Raw genomic sequence first — 19419 nt, forward strand, 5'->3', positions numbered from 1 at the left:
AGGTGCTAGGATGCACACCTGCACTGCAGCCTTCCTGGGGGTTGGCTACATGACAAAAGCTCCTGCCCACCCCTGGACTCTTGAGAGATGCCAGCCTCCAGGTGGGACTTGAGGATCCCCTGGAATGACAGCTCCTCTCCAAACTACAAAGTTCACTTCCCCTGGAGGAAAGAGCTGCTTGGGACACAGAGCTATGTAGCACTCCCCTCTACGCATGCACATACACAGAGGGAACACAGAAGACAAGCATTTCTCCTTTCTCAAACCTCACAATCACCTATCCATGTAGGAAATACCTGAGTGCCTCCCTCCTTGGACTGCTCTGAGAAGCCACTGGCAAAGAATCACATAACAGTCAATGAGCAAGTCAAAAAAGACACCATCCTCCTGCAACATTTTCTGCCTGTGCTCTAGCTACATCTAGGTGTAGTGGTTAAGAGCAGCAACTTCTGTGGCGAGTAGAATTTGATTCTCTGCCCCTCCACATGCTGACCTTGGGCTAATCACAGTCCTGTTCTCACAGCAGCTTCCCTCAGAGCTCTCTCAGCCTCTCCTACCTCACAGGGTTCTCTGTTATAGGGAGAGGAAGGGAAAGCTATTGTAAGCCACTCGGAGACTCCTTTGGGCAGTGAAAAAAGGTATAAAAAACAACTACTGGGAAGGTGCTACTGGAAGGACTTCCCCCTCCACATGTCCCCATGGTGCTTCTGTGTCCCACCTACGGTTTCCCCATCTTCCATGCCATTGGTCTCTAATTTGCTTTGCTATGATTGTCTTAGAAGGACTGCAGCAAGACCAAGGAGGTTTTCATGTGAAAAGGGAAAGTCGACATCTTCCCAGTTCCACTCACATGAGCATTATTTCCCCTGCTGCAATTGCCTGCGATGGCTACCCCCAAAGCATTTCTCCCTTTTCAGATTGCAAATTTCCAACCTCACATGACTTACTGAGGAGTAAACAGTCCTAGAGTTTTATTCCCTGGCCAGAGGACTGGCAGGGGGCCATTTCTGGGCTTCCCACAGCTTCCCTCCTGAAAGCATACCCCAGGGGGAAGCTATCCCAGGGGGCAGCTCACCCCCCCCCCAAAAAAAAAAGAGGCAAGGGCAACTTACTGTCAGCACAGCATGTTTGAGCCTGTTTCCTCTTCCACCACGCAAACTTCTGAAACTAGCAAGAAGTTGGAGCTGGAGAATTGAATTATTGGTCCTTCCTGGACAAGGGCTTCCTCCTGATTAGGGCTAAAGGACCAGGGCAGGCCATTCCTGGCTGAGGGCCATCCCCCCCTTTTCTGAGGGGGGAGGGGTGTGGCAGCATCAGGTAGGGAGTTAGTTGTGTGCATGCAAATTTGAGCTGCTTGACTCTCATTGGCAGAGTGCAAGTTCTGCCGATTGGCCCTCATTGGCAAGGTGCTCTCTCTCTCCTAATCAGGGCTAATTCGGTAGGGAATGAGTTGTCAGATCACACTTTGAAATGCGTAGTGACGATGGTGATGACAGTGAGGAGCCATCCCTGCAACTGAGCTTGCATGCCATTCCGGGTTCCCAACTCCAGGCTGGGAAACTCACTCCAAGAGGCTTGGGGGGTGGAGCTTGGCCAGGCGCCTTGGAAACCAAGACGCTCCTCCCCTGCCACAAATCCTACTAGGCCAGGGGTGGCCAAACTGCGACTCTCCAGAGGTCCATGGACTACAATTCCCATGAGCCCTAGCAGGGGCTCATGGGAATTGTAGTGCACGGACCTCTGAAGGGCTGCAGTTTACCCCCCGCTGTTCTAGGCTTTCAGGGGCTCTTTTGCTGCTGCTGCCGCTCAGAGAGACCAGCGGCGCTTCCTCCCCCCTCCTCACTCAGGCGGCGCTCAAGTGACGTCACCGCGTGGGCGGGGCAGCCGGCAACGGCGGCGCCTCCGCCTTTACTTTCGCTTCGGAGGCCTCGCCCAAAGTCCCGGCAGCCCCTTCGCCGCGGCCACGCCCCCTCCTCCCCCCCCCAGCCCAACGGTCCTGCGCGCGCCGCCCCGTCCCGGCTGCTGAGGCTGAGGCTGCACCTGCGCAGGTGAGTGGCCGGCTGGGCCCCTCCAGTGGCGCCGCCCCCGCTTCGCCAGAGTAGTCTCCTCAGGGGTCGGCCTAATAGCCCCCCCCCGCAGGTGAGTCAAGAAGGGGAGGGGGCTGGGCTCCGAGGGCGCCCCCGGGTTGCCAACTCCAGCTTTGCCCGGGGGGGGGGAGGAGTGGCCTCGGGTTTGGGTTTCTGTTGTGATTATATTCTGTGGAAGATCAGATGGCGCCATGAAGACCACCCTTGACCGTGCCAGTTCTCCCAGAGCTCGCCCTGCCCCACAGGGGGCCTGTTGCGGCGAGAGGAAGAAAAGGTGGTTGTAAGTCACTTTGGGACACCTGACGTGTGCTGGGTGACCTTTGGTCAGTCACAGTTCTTCCAGATCTCTCTCAGCCCCACTAGGTGTGTATTGTGGGGTGAGGAAGGGTAGAGGGTAAGGTGCATGAGGCTTTCTGGATTACCATCGGCCATTCACGGTTCACTTAGAGCTCTCTCAGCTCAGGGTGCCTGATGTGGGGAGAGGTAACCTTGGGCCAGGCCCAGTTCACTTAGAGCTCTCTCAGCCACGCCTACCGCACAGGGTGTCTGTTGTAGGGAGCAGAAGGGAAGATGATGGTATGCTGCTTTGAGATTATTTGGGGTTGTAAAAATCAGGGTACAAACAACAGCTCTTCTAATTTAAAGACTATGTTTTTGAAAAATAATTATGGCCTGTGCCCAGATCCTTCAAGGTTTCTGTTTGTCCAAGAGTCTGATCTGAAGACGTGTGACACAGTTTAAGATGTCTTGACAGAAGGAGATATTTGTGGAATCTTCTATGGTGGCATATTTGTGTCTCACAAAGTCTCTGCAGTTGACGGTAGCCATGGGTCTCTTCTTGAGGCCTTGGCTGATGGTCGCTGCTAAATTTGAAGAGTGAGGAGTTACGCACACAAATTAGAACTGGGTTTCCCCCACCCCTTTGGTTTTCCTTTCGCTTTTGCTATCTGTGAATCCTGCTTTTCACGGGTTTCACAAACTGCTTTAACCCAATCTTAGCCTATACTTATTGCTCAGCTACTTAAGCATCTTGACTCCAATTAGGCCTTCCTGGCAACTATTCCCCCCTCACCCTCTCTCTAGTTATATGCAATGCTTGATGAAGTCTGTTTCAATGTGTCTGAAGAAGCGTGCATGCCAAGGAAAGCTTATGCCCAGAATTAAACCTTGTTCTTAAAAGGAGCCGCTGGATTCAAACGTCATTTGCTTGCTTCAGTCCAACACGGCTACCATGGTTATGAATTTCATGCTATAAAATGAAAGCAAAAAACTGAATTTTTTTTACGATGTATTTCTAAGTTGCAGATGGCAGCATTTAAATATCAGTGCCAGATCTTCAGCAGTCATAAGCAAGCCTCTGGAACGTTTAAGAGGCTCGGTGTATAGATTTCATTCACACCATGCTCTGCATTTTTCCTCCTTTCCTTTATTGTCCTCTTTGAGATCTGTCTAACTCCAGCTGATTGGGAATGTTTCTCACACTGCGCTGTGCTTTCCGTGCAAGCCAAACCAGAAGTAGCAGTGCCAGGCAAGGAAGAGCACAGATTTGGCTGGCTGGAATAGTCTAAACTAAGCCATTGACCTTCTGCTTAGCCATATGTTGAGAGAAAGAGAGAACCCGGAAGAACCAAGAATTACCCCCCCCCCCCCAACTTCCTGCTTGCATCACGAATCCAAAAATACCAAAATGCTGGCAGGGTTTTGTTGGCTGTGACTGTGTAAATCTGGCGGTGGCTGGCTTTGCTGGGATCGTTGGCAGGTGTTGAAATGTGAAAGGCCTTGTGAGAGATGGCAGACGAGCATCGCGGCAGCTGAACTTCTGGATCTGTAGATTTGCCAGGGTAGCAAGTTCTGTCTGGGAAAGTGGTTTCAAGACGGCATCCTTGGTAACCTCTCTTTCGCTTTTGTTTCAGGTCAGCCAACACAGCAAATTGTTTTTGAAAGTTTGACTTCTGTGTCTTGAGTTGTTAGCAGTGACAATCTGCAGACGTTATCTCTTTCTCTGTACTGAGTTTTAGTATAGTTTCTGGAAAGAAAGCAGTTGGCTTCCTCCTGGCTAGTTGGTAATCCTGGTCCACTGTCGTTTTATCTAGACCTTTTCCCAGCCATGTAATATTCAGCTAGGATTTTAATTTGCCTAGATTTACAGTATGATTTCGTGGCATGCAGTGTTCTCCGAGGAGAAGACATGGCTCTGGGTTTGTTGCTACCTTTGTCGATTGAGCATCTGTCTCCGTGAATCCATTTACCAGCTCCGTCACTTAATTTGCTTTTCTCAATTGTTTCCAGTGTATGATTTTAACTTGTCAATAGCTCCTCATAAAACCCCGTTTACAAGAAAGGGAAGAGCTCGACAAGCAAATAAAAACATCCTGATAAATTATCATCAAACATCTGTTCCAAGCGTATCGCCTGCTTGTTACCAAGCGCTGCCGAACGGTTTTGTTTGTTTCCCGCTCAGGTCATATTCGTTATGACTTTTTTTGCATTTGATTTCTGGTTCAGAGTGTACATTGCAGGCAAGCTGGAAATGACACCATGCTGGTAGAAATGCATGCTTCATAATTTAATATTGCTGTAAGAGTGAGCCAAACAATGCTTGAACGAAATCCTAATTTTCAGGAAGGGGCACGCAAAACAGTCAGTGCTCATCCCGGCATCAGTCTGCAATAACACTTTAGAACCCTCCAAGGCAGCTTCTTTCCAATTGGCTCCACAAATTCGGGATTCTGTCTCTCAGCTTTAGAAACTGTTCAGGTCTCCTTACCTAAGTATCCTCTACAAAGGGTTTCCTCTAAGAATATCTGCAGACCCCAATAAAAAAGCACCAGCATGGCTATCACAGTGTAAGCAGTGTCACAGCTTGACTAACTCCTTCAGTTTCATTGCTTTTATAAATGCTTCCCCCTCGTACTCCTAAACATGCTACCACAGCCTCAATGGTCTCAGAGTCATTGTGAAATGGAGTAATAGCATTTAGAACGCTTTTTATAGGGGAATCTGGAAAAAAAAAATCGAGCATGGCTTCCGTTTAAGTAGAGAACAGGATTTTCGGGGTTCGTCTGGGCCTAGAGGGTTACGTGAGAGTAAACATCTTAATTGTTTTCTATGCAAGGATGGCACAGAAGAAGTATCTCGGTGCAAAGCTGAAAAATTACTTAAGAGAAGAAAAGATTCAGCTCTGGAAACCTCCCTATACTACCAGCAATAAAGAGGCCGGTGCGGAGCTGAAGGTAGGTCCGGTGCTGCTGCCGTCTCACAACTGGTTTTTATAACCCGCATGTTTCCTGCTCTCTTTTTCTTAGCAAATTCATGTTGTTGTCTTAGGATCTGGCACAGCAATATTCAGCGAGGCTAAAGTATAACACCAATGAAATCGCGGCCCTTCTGGAAGAAATCCGTCGTAAAACAATCGAGCGGGGAACCGGAAATGAAGCTTATAAGGCGACAGGCATAGCGACGCTCGAAGTGGCCTTACCTCCCAGGATGGGGAAAGTAAGCAAGTTAGCTACAGAAGGGCCTGTAAGATGTGAAGGGGTTGCATTTCCTGTTGATTGAACTGGCTGAAGAGAGTCTTTCTGGGCAGGGGAGTGGGACAGGGATCCCTTGGAGCAAATTGTGGCCCTCCAGCTGTCCATGGACTACAATTCCCATGAGCCCCTTTCCATGGACAGCTGGAGGGCCACAATTTGCCCTCCCCTGCCTTGGAGATATTGGGGGCTACCTTTATTGCTTTACCTTCTTCAGAGGCAAATTCAGAATCAGAATGAAATACGGTCAGCACTTTTAAATTCCGTGTTTGTCGAAGACACTTCGCTTATCCGGCAATTAGCCAAATAGGCCCCAATTGCATGGATTGCCAACCCTCTTGTTTTTATCGTGACTTCAGTTTGATTTTTTTGAAAATTGTAAACAATTTTATTCTATGGATTTGCAAAACACTTGGACTTTTAACTTGGACTTTCAATGCACACTCTTCTTTAAGGTCAAAACCTCTGGGAAGCACAAGTTTTGAAACCGCAGAATGGATAATGCCTCCATAACGCTCCATGAGCAGAAAGCAGCCCACATGAGTTGCTGGCTTTTTAAATTGAACCTATACTGCAATCTCTTGGGCATTCATTTTTCTTTAGAGATTAATCTCCCCTGCCCCAGGTTGCAGAATGGAGCGGGGCTGAGCCAGGTTTCTTAGGGATGGGGAGGTCTTTCCAAGGAGCCTTCCAACTCTACACAACCCCTTCAGCCCAGGGCATCCTGGGATGCCACCAGTCTGGTTAAAGAGTTTGACTGGGAGAGAAGGCAAGGAACCTTCCCTGCCCCATTCCTCCCCCCACCCACAGCAGCTCTCTTTTTAACTCGGATGTGCCCTGCTGCAAGGCCCCAGCAGAATGAACAAAAAAGAGGGGAGTATTAGCCAAATATTGCAACGGTTAAGAGAACCATGACTAAAATGGAGAAGAAGGAATATAGGAGTATGCTGTCACTACACAGGGTGAAAGTCACACGTCTAACTTTTACGTAATTAAACACAGCTGTCCTATCACCCTTTGCCCTTCTCTCTTCCGAGCTACACCTATCCAACTTAGCCTTCCCTTGTAAGGATTCCAACCCCTCAAGCAGCCTTCCCTGAGCATGTTCTCTGAGCACAAATGTACTTCTTGAGTCTTGGTGACTCATTCTGTAGGTGTGTCTGGTCCCCTTCTGATTTAACATGGAGATTTTTTAAATTAGTTCCAGAACTTTGATTTCCTTTCATTTGCTGTGCCACTCCCTTTTTTTCCTCCCACTCTGGCTTGCTGATCAGCCTGAGTGATCATGCAAATTAATGAAATTCAGCACTGGCAAGCAGATGAGGGTGTCCGAATTGCTTGTGCACCAGCTCCCATGTGCTCTGAAAGGAGAAAGAGAACAAAGGAAATTAAAGCCACGGAAGAATTGATGAGTGCTTTGGTCTCTGAGGTGTAAACATCAAAACATAAGAATGGCAGATACAGAAGGGGGGGGAGGTTGACACAGAACTGTGAAAATCTGAATTTGGAAGGGTAGAATTTTGACAGCATTATGGAGTCAATCACAGCTTGCTTGAACTCAGTATTTTGTATTTATAATTTGCAGGCAAGAAAAGAGGTGCTGGAAACAAAACTGATCATCACAGGAAAAGAACTCCGTTCTCAGTAAGTATAGTTTCAGTTATATGTAAACTGCTCTGAGCCTTCAGGGAGAGCGGTATATAAATATGAATAAATAAATAAAATAAAATAAAAAGCTGGTTTGGAGCCTTCTATATCCCAAACGCTATGGAGGTGGAATTCCATGTGGAATTCCATGTCCAAGCAATCTTATCTGAAATCAGATAACTTTGAATAATCTTCATTGTTTTGCTTTGCAGAATAGCACAGGCATATGGCTTTGAAGAAAATTGCATCAAAATAATTATAAATAAGAAGCAACTTGAGCTAGGTAAGTACGTGGCAGCCAGTCAGTGGAGCAGCTGCAGCTAAGATTGTGTTCTCGTTTCTTGGAACTCCCTCTTAAGCTTTTGCAGTAATACCTCACTTTGTTGTGTTAATCTAACTCCTTTTCAGGGAAGACGTTGGAAGAGCAGGGAGTTACGCACAACGTCAAAGTCATGGTGCTGGAGTTGAAGCTGAGTGAGGAGGAGACCAGGAGAAAAGTCCGAGAGGAGGAAATGCAGCACGAGGACGAGGCCGTGAAGAAAAAAGAAATGCACCAGAAGATGCAAAGAACCAAGAAGGGCCTGGAAATACTGGCAAAAAGAGGTTTGTTATGATTATGAGCAGGATGGACGGGAGCGCCAGTCAAAGAGATTGTCAAAGACTTCCATGGCCAGAGGCAACTGGTTGGGGTGGTTTTTCCAGGCCATGGGGCCAATGTGGTCTGGTAGTTTTAGGGACTAAGTAGTAACAGGGACTAGTCACCTGTCACTAGTAACAGGGACTGGCATCTTCAGTGGCAGGACGCGGCATGATGGTGATCTCTCCATGCCCTCTGGGTTGCCGAGGCTGCCCCCGCCGCAGAAGCAGGTAAACCAGCGGTTCTCAACCTTTCCCTTTGGGTCATCAAGGCCGCCACTGGTGCTGCAGCAGTGGCAGCCTCGGTGAACCCCTGAAAGGATTGATCAACCCCCAGGCTGTGAACCACTGCTCTCACTATTGACTTTGAGGAGAGACTTACTGTGGTTAGAGTGTCACCACTTCTCAGGTCTGTAGCTCACTGAGCAACCTTAAGTCGGTTGCTTGCTTTTGGTCAAACCTAACTTTAAGGCTTGTTGTGAGGGTAAAATGGGGAGGGGCCTCTGCATGCCCCCACAAGCTTCTGTAGGATGGGTAGGACAAAAGCAGTGGATGTTAGCACTTTTCTTTGAACCTGTTAAAGAGCTTGTACACTTTGGTGGCCAGGATCAAACATGAGCATTAAACGGAAGATGGCACAGGATCCTTACCGCCTATGTAAGAGGGTTGGATTCACTGGGCTGAATTAAAGACCTGATTGCAGATGCGTTTGGCTCATTTAGATCTCAGTGTGCCATTTGTAAAGTTAGATCCAAGTGCAGCCCCCTGTTTTGCTGAGCTGCTGTCTGTTTGCAAAAGACTTGCAGCAGTTGCTGTGGAAGACATTGCTCACGCCAAGAGAAGAACCAGTATCATCTTGCAAGGAAAAGGAGGGAGGAGTTCCTGTGGTCGCTAAACTGTTTTCATAATATGGAACTTGGCAGGTCCCCTTTAATTCTTCCGTAATAAGCTCTTGAGAAAAACACAGGGGAGTTGGGTAGCCAGGACTCCGAGGATCGCACAGTTAGTTGTGCTTCTCTCCGTGATGAAATGCACACCGTTCATTTGAATTGTAAGGAGCTAGGCCTGAATCCTGGAATGGCCAGCGTTCTGTAGTTGAAGATATTAATTGCCATTTTTTTTCTGATCTTTCAGAAGACTCTTTGGATCCAGACGCGATGCCTTATCTAGACATAGCAAACCAAACCGGGAGAAAAATCAGTATTCCTCGTCAAGCCAAAAAAGTGAGCAGGATCCAAAAGACTAATGCGCTTCTGTCTGCACGCAGTTTGGTTTCAGGTTTTCACCCTCTGTAACCTCCCTCTCCCCACTTCCCCCGGCAGGCTCTCCTGTTAGCCATGGGGTATCACGAAAAGGGCAGAGCTTTGTTGAAGATCAAGGAATACGCCATGGCCCTGCCCTTTCTACTGGATGCCGACAAGCACTTCTGGTAAGACTCTCTTTCCCTCCCGTTCTTGATTTCTGAAGAGGCACTTAAGCTTTTACAGGCCGCTGTAGAATATTCCAAGCATTTTGCATAAGGTTATCTTCAATGATCCTTGCGACAATCCTTGAAGGTAAGCCGGTATTATTATCCCCACTTTGCAGCAGAGGGGCTGGCTGGGGAGTGGCGGGGAGCTAGCTTAAGGCCAGCTCATCATGGCAACAAGATCCAAGGCCAGAAGGTGTCGGTTTTGTAGCAGCTCATCCATCAGGCACCAAACAAGCTGATCAATTTTTCAAAGGGAAAAGGTCCCTGTTTTGCTACATTGGCCCATCTTGCCCTTGCGATGAAACGGCTCGGATCAGCTTCACCAGCGGCTGAGTAGCCCTGGAACACGGTGTGCAGACTCCTCCCCTTCTTGCTTTCCAGCGAATGTGGTTCGGACCTCTTGACCACCGTTGATAATTTCGCGGTCTTGCAGCTGGACATCGTCTGGTGCTACTTCCACCTGGGACAGCTGGATTGCCTTGACGATGCGGAGAAAAAGCTCCTGGCTGCCCACGACTGCTTCCGGAAGTGTTACGGAGAGAACCACGAGCGGCTGGTCACGATAAAAGTAAGGAGAGAAAGGCAACGTGCGCCTTGTCTTAGAGCCCCCCTATCTGGAACTGAAGAAGTGAGCGGCGACTCACAAAAGCTCATCCTTAGCTTGTAGAGAATGGCTTAAATTTTGGGAACCCAAACTTTCCAGTGTGCTTGGGACCACTTGTCGCCTTCTGTATGGGTGCTTTTCCGAACTAAAACCCGCCCTTTTTGAAGGGGGATACGTGGAGGTTCAACCTCAAGAGCTATAGGCCTGGCCTGACTGCCATACTTCTCTCTGCCTCTGACTGGCTCATGCAGTCCTCCTAAGGACTAGCTTCATAATCAGCCTAGGCTAAAGAGGCCCAGTGGGTTTGGCTTGGTCTGATTAAACCTCCCTAGCAGAAGAATCCACAGCATTCCCCTTGGAAAGCTTGCTACTTTAGAAGTTCAGGTCATAGGTAGGCATTTTAGAATGATTTGTTCGCAAAAATGTGAGCGCGTATGTTCACCTTTCTCCTCTCTCGGTACTCGGCAGTCTTTGATTCTAAAGTCACTCTCCTTGACGTAGTCTTAACTTAGAGGTTTTTCTCTTATATCCCATAACAACCCGGCAGTTCTGACTCGGAAAGCATGACCTGCACAAATGAACGTCAGAGTGGCCTGCTATGGTGTGTACGGGTTTGGTGACAGGTGGGGGCAATAGCCAGGAAAATGTCCCTGAATGTAAGAAGTGAGGAAGCCACCCTGGTATATTTCTGGGGTTTTATCCAGTGGACTCCGCAGATCTGCAGTTTAAAATGCAGCCCTTGGGCCCTTAGTTTGAATGTACATGTGCCACCCTCAAACATGGATCCAGGTGCAAGGTCAGGGTAGACAGCTATGTGACTCACACAACCCCTGCTGCATATGTTGTTCGTCTTGAAGGCGTTCCTGGACTCTCGCTCTTTTCTGCTGTCCCAGTAAGCGTCTCTCAGAGCCTCCAAAGAGGGTGTCCTGAACAAGAACCTCTCTTCCCTTGTGCAGATTGCCACACGCCTGGCAGCTCTATCCCTCACCTGCAGCTCCCAGCCTGTGTGTGGCTTGGAATCTTGAATTAGCATGACAAATCAAAGAATAATCCTCCACAAAAGCTCAGGCCTTCAGCCTCCAATTCCAATTAACCTCCACAAAAGGAGTGGAATCTAATCCCCCATGTAATCCACTGGGAAGGTGCTTTTGTGTGTGGGCTTAATAGGCAGGTGTTGATGCAGCCGAGGAGGAGGCTGCGATGATCCAGCTGGGCCCGCGGTCTCCTGCACTGCTGCTCTTTTGACTGGGTTGTGTGCTTAAGGACGGTATCCAGCCTTGGAAATGCTGATGGCTGAAGAACCCATCAACACCTGTAGTTGCGATTGAGAATAAGAGCATCAGGGAAGCCACGCTGGATCAGGCCAGTGGCCCATCCAACCCAGCACTCTGCATCGTGCAGGGGCTAAACCCCAGATGCTGCCAGTGTGGCCAGAACTCCTGAAGTCCTTCTGTTGTTGCCCGCCAAGCACCAAGAGGACAAAGCATCACTGCCTCATATGACTAAAGCGCAGACACTGCCTTGGCCATCCTGTTAGAGAGGGTCGGTACACTGAGGAGAAGCATGGCCCAGCAGCATTGGGTACCATCAGCCATCGCGTCCTTCTGGTTCACCAGACTGATCTGAGCCGGGGATGCTTAGTAATGTCTGGATTTCATTCCTTGGCAGGGGGCCTCTGCTTAGCATGGTCCAGTGTTCTCTCGATGCTTTCCAGACGACTACAGGAGGTTACAGTATGCAGTCACCCAGAGATTCAGGACGCTTTGGCCTCCGTGTGCAATGATTGTTATTATGTATTGCGTTTATTATCCACCCTCTCTCTTCCGTCTCAGCTGGCAGGCAGTTCTGTTCCTCTTTTCCATCAAATCCTAGAGAGGCTGGGGATGTGTTAAATTAATGCTGGATAAAGGTCTGGATGGATGTCAATAACTGAGCAGAAACGTTGTGAGGAACCCCACTCTTGGATCCAGGCCTAGCAGTAACTCAGCTGAGGGGGGGGGGCTTTTCCAGTTGTGTTTTTTTGACTTTAAATGCCCTGTTGCAGAAGATGGACAAGCAAAAAGGAAGACCTTTCTTTTTCAACAGGGTCTTTTCCAACAGAGCCAGTTTGGTGTAGTGTTTAAGAGCGGCGGCTTCTAATCTAGAGAGCTGGGTCTGATTGCCTGCTCCTCCGTATGCCACTAGCGGAGTGACTTTGGGCTGATCACAGTCCTGTTAGAGTTGGTCTCACAGAACAGTTTCTTCCAGAGCTCTCTCGGCCTCCCCTCCCTCACTAGGTGTCTGTTGTGGGGAGAAGAAAAGAAAGTGATTATAAGCCGCTTTGAGGCACCTTCGGGTAGGGAAGGCGTTGTCTTCATCTTTGAATTAGAGCACCAAAATGCGCACAAGGGAGTGGTGGTTATTAATTGCTTATTTCTATTGACTTTTGGTGTATTCTAATGGTGCTTACGCTGTGTGACTGAATTTTTATAGGGCCTTATTAACTTTTTAAAATGAAATCAATTTGATTGTATTGAATAAAGCACCGCAGGGATTTTTAGTTGAAAGGCGATAACGTTAAATAAACTCAACAGAACTAGTTATTTGTATTTTCGAAAGGGAAGGCTTGTTGGTGTGTCTATAGCAAAGTAAAACCTGGAATCAAATGGTCCCGTTCGGAGCAGCCAAGCCTATTTCAGCACACGGGTTCCTGAGCCAGACCGGACTGACCTCTCTCATTAGCCTTCCAGTGTAGCAGCCAAATCTGTTCCAGCCCCCTCATGCAGGGACTTGCCACGGATGGATCTGCAACAGGCCTCTCTGTGCCACGAGCTCTCTTCTTCCCTCACCCTTTACTTCCTGTGATTTTGCTTATAGATGTTTGCCGTCCATTCCCTGTGCCTCAGAAGAAATGAGGAGACGCTCATGCGTCTGCTAAAATAAACGCAGTTCACCATAATGGTGCCACTTGGTTTCTGTTCTAGCATTCTGTGTGAGCCCATGTGGTGTCCTGCCATTAGGCTGGCCTCCGCCTCTCTCTTTTAGCCTCTTCCAAGGGATGACAGTAACAAGGCAGAAGGCCAAGAAAATGTATCCAGCCCGCCAGCGGTCCCATTTTTAAATGCTCCTGTCTTCCTTTAGGGCAGCTCCGGGAGAGAGAAAGCTTTATTTCTGAGGCTCTACCTGCTTCAAGGAATAAGCCATTATCATAACGGCAGAGAGAAAGAGGCTGCTGAATATCTGCAGAAGGCAAGTGGTCGGTTGGTTTTCTTTTGGTTTGCATTCAGGAAATCCCTCCTTCGCGTTAACTTACGAGTCTGCCCTGCCCCAGATGGCCCAGGCAAGCCTGATTCTGTCAGCTGTCCAAAGCTAAGCAGGGCCAGTCCTGGTGAGTACTTGGGTGGGAGACTCCCACAGAAGTCCTGGGTCCTTACGTAGAGATAGGCAATGGCAAAAACACCCCTGCTTGTCTCTTGCCTTGAGACCCGTCTGGGGTTGTAATAAGTCAGCTGTGACGTGATCAGCACTTTCCAGCACCAAGGTTGCCAGTCTAGGAATACTTACCCAGCAGTACACTTCATTCAACTCGGTGGCAAAGACTGGGGGGTAAGATTGCACGTGTGTGTCCCTCATCCCACCCCGGCATAACGAAATAGACTGGTGTACCATGCCCTCTCTGCCTTTAGTCAAAAGTTTATTTCTGTACGGGATACGATTTCTAGCTGCATCCTTGAGGTTTTCCCCATTCCTTCGGACTTTTGCAGGCACACAGTTTGTTTCAAGAGCTGTGCATCGATCCTGAGAAAGTCAACAGCCTCCTTCTCCTGGGATACTCCGCCCAGGAAGCTCGGCTGGGCCTCCGCGCCTGTGACGGAAATGTGGATCGAGCCGCCAGTCTCATTTCCAACCAGAGAGAGGTATGGGGCCCAGAAGGGCTCGTGTCGTGGCAAGGCAGTAGTACATACAGGGCGGGCGCATGTGTGCCTATGAATCAAAGCATGAGGCCACCAGCTCACTGGAGCAACATTTTAATGGAGAGAGTTTGTAGGGCGTATGTGCCTTTGTCACAAAAATAATAAGCATTGGGTAATTGTGTTCCGCTTCTGAACCACACATAAAGCTGCCTGATGCTGAATCAGACCACTGGTCCGCCAAGGTCAGTATTGTCAGCTCTGACCGGCAGCCGCTTTCCGGGGTCTTGGGCGGAGGTCTTTCGCATCGCTCGTGACTTACTTTCTGGGATTGGGGCCTCCTGCATGCCAAGCAGATGCTCTGCCCTGAGCCGGAGGCGCTCTCTTCCGATTGCAGCCTTGACATCTCTTGCTCGGTCCAGAGCTCTCCCCTGCAAACTGGACTGATTCCTGCAGTCCCTGCTTCTTTGAGGGCTGCCGTTGTAGGGAGCACTTTGGGAAAGGCACAAGGAAGCGTCACGTGTGGAAATAATTGTGGAGCGTGGCGGGTAAAAAGCATCAGTCTTTCCATATTGTGTAGACAGACGGAGGCAAGAGACCCGTCCTTCATCCGGGCAGGCACTACTCTTAATCATTTCTCGCAGGAGAAGGAGCAGATACGGCGAGAGGAGCGGTCCAAGCGGAGGAAGCGGTTAGAGGACATCAACTCCTTGAAAAGTATGGGCTATTCGGAGCGGGCAGCCAGGGAAGCTCTTCACCAGGCAAAAGGAAACCTTGAACTAGCAGTGAAGGTGAGACGTGCTCTTCGGCACAGTTTCTGTAGTGCTTGAGGGGGGGGGGCAAATTGTGGTTTTCCAGAGGTCCATGGGCTACAGTCACCCGTGATCATTGCAGGCAGGGCCTCCTAATAATTGTAGTCCATGGAGAGAGTCTCCATTTGGCCCCCACTGCTCCAGCGGGACGTGGGTGTCTAGGAAGCGCTCTGGTTCTGTTCTGAGGCCACTGTGAGAACCACAAGTGTCGTGGATTGGCTGAACTGATCAGAATGTGCCTGCTGAGGCTTCCTGCAGCTTCCAATGGAAGACTGCTGGATCTCAACGTCCAGGGAAGTCGGGAGAGGGAACAAAGAGCTGCTTTGGCCCTTTACGGCAGCATGGAAGAGTGGGTGTTAAGAGTGAGGAGCAGAGGAATGTGCCACATGGGGCAGCTTTGTGCCTGTTCTTGGGGGCAATGATCTAAAAACCTTCCAAGGCAGCTGAATGGCCTTGTGTCGACTGGAATTAAAATGCCCTTAGGCTTTGATCTTAAAAGGCACTGACTTGGAAATAAAGCCTGTTGATTTCAGTAGGGCTTACTCTGAGAAGCAGTGCACAGGGATGTGTGGTTCTGATCCCTCCGATGCAGCCTGGCAGAGGGGAAGCTTCAGGGAAATAAACCTACAACGATTCCGCTTGTTTAAAAGGCCAAAGCTCCTACCAAAATAATTAGGAGCCGTCATCTTTTTCTGGGGCTCACAAAGGCAGAAACTTGATCCCTTCTTAACACACGGCAGGAGCGCTCGAACCAAACGCAAGAAAAACCTCCTCATGTTCGATTCACAAGCAGTAGCAGTTTGCGGTAGAGCCGTGTCAATTTTTCAGACTTGGGGGCACTTTTTGTCAAGGCTTCACAGGAGGACCTTAACGGTTTGCATGCCAGAGCTGTGTTTTGCTCCCGAAACGGGAGGCTGGGTTCTGAAGAGCCGCGCTCTGATGTTCACGCGTCCGACCGCCCTTTGAGAAGTGTGAGCCCAAACCCCAGCCCTTCATGCTGCAGGGGGTTTCGGGATTAAAGTGTTTTAGGTGGTTATGAGCTGGGAGCAGAACTGGCAAAGCAAGATGTAAATATTAGGGTACACGAAACTGTCACATGTGAGGTCCGGGGACAGTTGTTGCCTCGATTCTCTTTCGGTGCCCCCAGCTGTTTCTCTCTGTTGCAGGTGATGCTCGATAACCCTCAGCTGCTTCTTCCGGAGGACGATGGCCCATTGCTCGGACACCCCTTCCAGGTTCCTCAGGAAAGCATTAGCCAAGTAAGTGCTTTCCGTGCCTTTAGAACAGGGGTAGGCAAACTGGGGCCCTCCAGATGCCCATGGACTACAATTCCCATGAGCCCCTGCTGGCAGGGGCTCATGGGAGTTGTAGTCCATGGGCATCTGGAGGGCCCCAGTTTGCCTACCCCTGCTTTAGAACAGCCAGTCTAGTGATTCCGCAGACAGTGGCTGAAAAGCAGCTCTGACCTCTGTCGGGGGGAGAAGAGCACCGAAACGCAACCGGCAAGAGCAACCAGCCGTTGTCACGTGTGTCTTTTCCCTCGTCTCTTTGTTGTGCAGCTGGTGTACATGGGCTTTAGCGCCGAGGCGGCAGAGCAGGCCTTGAGGGTGTTCAAAGGCAACGTCCAGCTGGCCGTCCAGACACTGGCTCACTACGGAGGTTCCCTCCCCGACGACCTGCAGGCATCTTCCGAGAGCACCTCTCCCTCAGGGGAGTCCAGCTCTTCCCAAGAATCTTCCACGGGCTCTGCAGGTAAAGGGGCTGCCCTTGGAAGTAGGTGGGAGGGAGCACTAGCAGAAACAGGGGAGGCAGGAGTGCCACGAGAGAGCCCCCTTGTTCACAGCAGCTCCTTGGAAGCGGGCCTGGTCCCTTAGCTTCCCCGCAAGAAGCCACAGGTTTGGCTGACTGAGCCGCCAGGGATAGAATGTTCATGGTTGAATCAGCGCCTGGCAGGAGAGCCAAGCGATTTGGATCGTGGTCATTGGGGCACCAGGCCATGTGAATCTACCCTTCACCCCATTCCTCAGAGTGCCTGTTGCCCTGGATTCACTGTACGTCTCTACCGTGGCCCCTGGCCTGCTTCATGCTCTAAAATTTCCCTGCAGTGTTTCAGTGCTCTTTGTGCTGGGCTTCCCACTGGAAGCCTCTGAATTTGGGCGGCTTTCACACATGTGCATTGGTGTGGGTTTGAAAGGAGACCTGCAGAAGCAGCCTAAGCTCATGGCACTTAGCGCTAGAGGGATTCCACTGCGAATCCTGGGGCAAAGGCACCCCACAGCAAAGGAAAACATGTCTGTAAACAGAGGGTGCTTAAACATGGAGGTTGCTGCCAGAGGATTTCGGGATGGCCCCAAGCATCAATAGCTTTAAAAGGGGATTGGTCAAATCCATGGAGGACAGGGCAACTAACATTGAATTACTCCCTCAGGAAGATTTGAACTGTAGAGAGGGGGTGGTTTTTAATGATTTTTAAAAAATGTATAATGTATTAATTTTCCTCTTCATGTAACTTACTTTGTATTGGTTTAAATTTTGTTACCTGCCCTGGGCCGTCCAGGGAAGAGCAGGATATAAAAATAAAATAAAACATGATTATTATTACTAGCCCTGGTAATTAAATAGAACCTCCACATTCACAGGCAGTGAGCCTCTGAAGGCCTCGGCCTTTCTGCCCTGTTGTTGGCCCCGCGAAGAAACTAGTAGGCCTCTTTGTGAGACAGGAGGCTGGACATGATGGACCCCTGGGCTGATCCAGCAAGGCTTTTCTGAGGTTCTTATCAGGGGAAGGCCTCGGCCTCTCTGCCCTGTGGCTGGCCCTCCAAAAGGACTGGCTGGGCACTGTGTGACACAGGAGGCTGGACTAGATGGACCTTCCGTGGTCTGATCTAGCAGGGCCTTTCTGATGCTCTTAAAAGCCTGTTGACACAAAGCTACTTGCATAGCCCAGGACTTAAACTCCTGAGGCTGGGAAGGGGAGAGATGTGCTTAACGGCATCTGGAGCATTTCTTTCCTCTAGGTGCTTCTGGGGCTTCCGCTGACGAAGACATGGAAGCAGACGCGCTCAATGAAGTCTTAAAGGATATTCCGGAGCACGAGGAAGACTATTTGGATCTAACTCTGGAGGAGGAAGAAACTGTCATTACCGAATACCTTTCTTACCTGCAGCACTTGCCCTCGGAGCCCTAGTGCTCAAGGCGCTTCAGCTCCAGTTGTCATTTATGCTGGACTCAGCGCTGGGGCTGCAGCCCACAGAAAATGAGAGGCATTCAAATCTCCCCGAAATCCACGGGGTCCTTTGGGCACGACTGCCCTGAGAGGTCCTCCTTCATTTCAGAGAGATTTCTGCACAGCTAATTTTGTCTGGGCTGGTCCCTCGGGCTGTGGATACACCTCTCAGCCACACTGTTGCCAAAATGCCTTAAATTCAATAAGATGCATAAATGCTGGTATCTGAAAAAATCTGGGTCAGTATTTGATTATCGTGTAGATCAGCACTGGAGGGCAAAGCCAGTTATGGGAGAAACAATATTTGCAGAAGAAATATTTTATAGAGATTCACTATAAATATATATACACACACATTGGTGTAAAATCAATCTATTTAATTGGTAGAGCAAATAAAACCCTTTACGTCTGCACGTAGTTTTGTTTTTTTCATCCTGGTGGTCCGTTTGAATGCCTAGAAGACTGTAGACCAGGGGTAGTCAAACTGCGGCCCTCCAGAGGTCCATGGACTACAATGCCCATGAGCCCCTGCCAGCATTCACTGGCAGGGGCTCATGGGAATTGTAGTCCATGGACCTCTGGAGGGCCGCAGTTTGACTACCCCTGCTGGAGACAGACCTCTATGGCAGGCTGGAGACAGTTCAAGTGGTCACTCTGCCACAGCTAGGAAAGATGAGTTTATAAAATCTGCAAGCTGGGGGAGTGCTGAATTTCAGACTCCAAACATTCCCCTTGGCTATTGGGAGGGGGGGCAGCTTTTGCTAAAATGGGCCTCGTGAGTCTCATGGCTCCTCAAAAAGGTTCTCCTTCTCTCGCAATCTTCAGTGAAGACCATTTCAGAGCAGCCGTGTCGATCTGTTGTACAACCGTTAAATTTCAGTCCGGGAGGACCTCGGAGACGAACAAGAGTCGGGGGCTTGAGCTTCCCTGGACTCCAATCTACCTGGCCTTTCGTGCGTGAGGCTGTTCGGCCGTTAACGTTTTCACCGGGACACAAACTTGCTCGTCTGGACGATGCCGCAAAGCTGCTTGCTAGTTTTAGTCCAATATCACCGAGCTCGAGAGTCGCTTTGCAGGTGGGGCTGTTCTTTAAAAGTCTCGTCAGCAGAGGGCAGGCCAGGCCAGGCCAGGCCTCGGTCGGTCCTTCCTGCTCAGTTGAGAATTTGGAGAATTCTCTCTCCGTTTCTTGGAAAGGGCTGAGAGAGCTGCTGCCGCGAAAACTGCTTTGTCAGAGGCAGACAACCTGATGGCAGGGCACCTGGCCCCCATGACTGCTCGCCCACAGAAGCCACCAGCCGAGTTTTTGTCTGCCATTCCTGCCAGCACAGGACAATGCATTTGCACAGCACGTGGCTTCCTGTGAACAGCTGTTCTCCTACATGGTGTGTCAGTTAAAACGTTGGTCCGGGGCAGCCTGTCTCAGCTTGTTTAGCCTGGAGAACCCCCTGAAACATCCTTCAGGCTTTGAGAAACCCCAGAAGTGGCCGGATTATGCAGAATATGGCTGGGAAGCAGA

At 49.7% G+C, this 19419-nt stretch overlaps 2 protein-coding genes across 3 annotated transcripts in view; one reads left to right on the forward strand and one right to left on the reverse strand.

The window, feature by feature from the left end:
• The window catches only part of XYLB (xylulokinase), an 88693-nt gene extending 86940 nt beyond the window's left edge, over positions 1–1753 (reverse strand). Inside the window, exon 1 of the mRNA XM_077304096.1 lies at positions 1113–1753. The gene's annotated coding sequence lies outside the window, so the exon portion shown is untranslated. The remainder of the gene's footprint in view (positions 1–1112) is intronic.
• A 105-nt stretch (positions 1754–1858) lies between these two features.
• Positions 1859–18316, forward strand: NUB1 (negative regulator of ubiquitin like proteins 1). 2 transcript variants are annotated; one of them, XM_077304090.1, is made up of 15 exons: positions 1859–2048; positions 5203–5320; positions 5415–5582; positions 7203–7261; positions 7477–7547; positions 7673–7867; positions 9035–9123; positions 9223–9329; positions 9753–9939; positions 13096–13203; positions 13719–13871; positions 14510–14656; positions 15844–15936; positions 16237–16429; positions 17695–18316. In XM_077304090.1, exons 2-15 carry the CDS (start codon positions 5204–5206, stop codon positions 17862–17864), a joined length of 1857 nt encoding a protein of 618 aa, XP_077160205.1. In that variant the 5' UTR covers positions 1859–2048; position 5203; the 3' UTR covers positions 17865–18316. The 2 variants fall into 2 exon arrangements, with proteins under 2 accessions (XP_077160205.1, XP_077160206.1); XM_077304091.1 differs by having other exon boundaries at positions 2000–2139.
• Positions 18317–19419: the final 1103 nt, after the last annotated feature.

The sequence above is a fragment of the Paroedura picta genome, chromosome 11 (genome assembly GCF_049243985.1).
Source record: "Paroedura picta isolate Pp20150507F chromosome 11, Ppicta_v3.0, whole genome shotgun sequence".
NCBI classification, from domain to species: Eukaryota; Metazoa; Chordata; class Lepidosauria; order Squamata; family Gekkonidae; genus Paroedura; species Paroedura picta.

Bases quoted from the DNA above. Each gene is read 5' to 3' on its own strand.
- NUB1 (XM_077304090.1), top strand. From the start codon at position 5,204: ATGGCACAGAAGAAGTATCTCGGTGCAAAGCTGAAAAATTACTTAAGA. The intron at 7,868-9,034 runs GTTTGTTATGAT...CTGATCTTTCAG, and splicing joins GGAAATACTGGCAAAAAGAG to AAGACTCTTTGGATCCAGAC. The intron at 16,430-17,694 runs GTAAAGGGGCTG...TCTTTCCTCTAG, and splicing joins ATCTTCCACGGGCTCTGCAG to GTGCTTCTGGGGCTTCCGCT.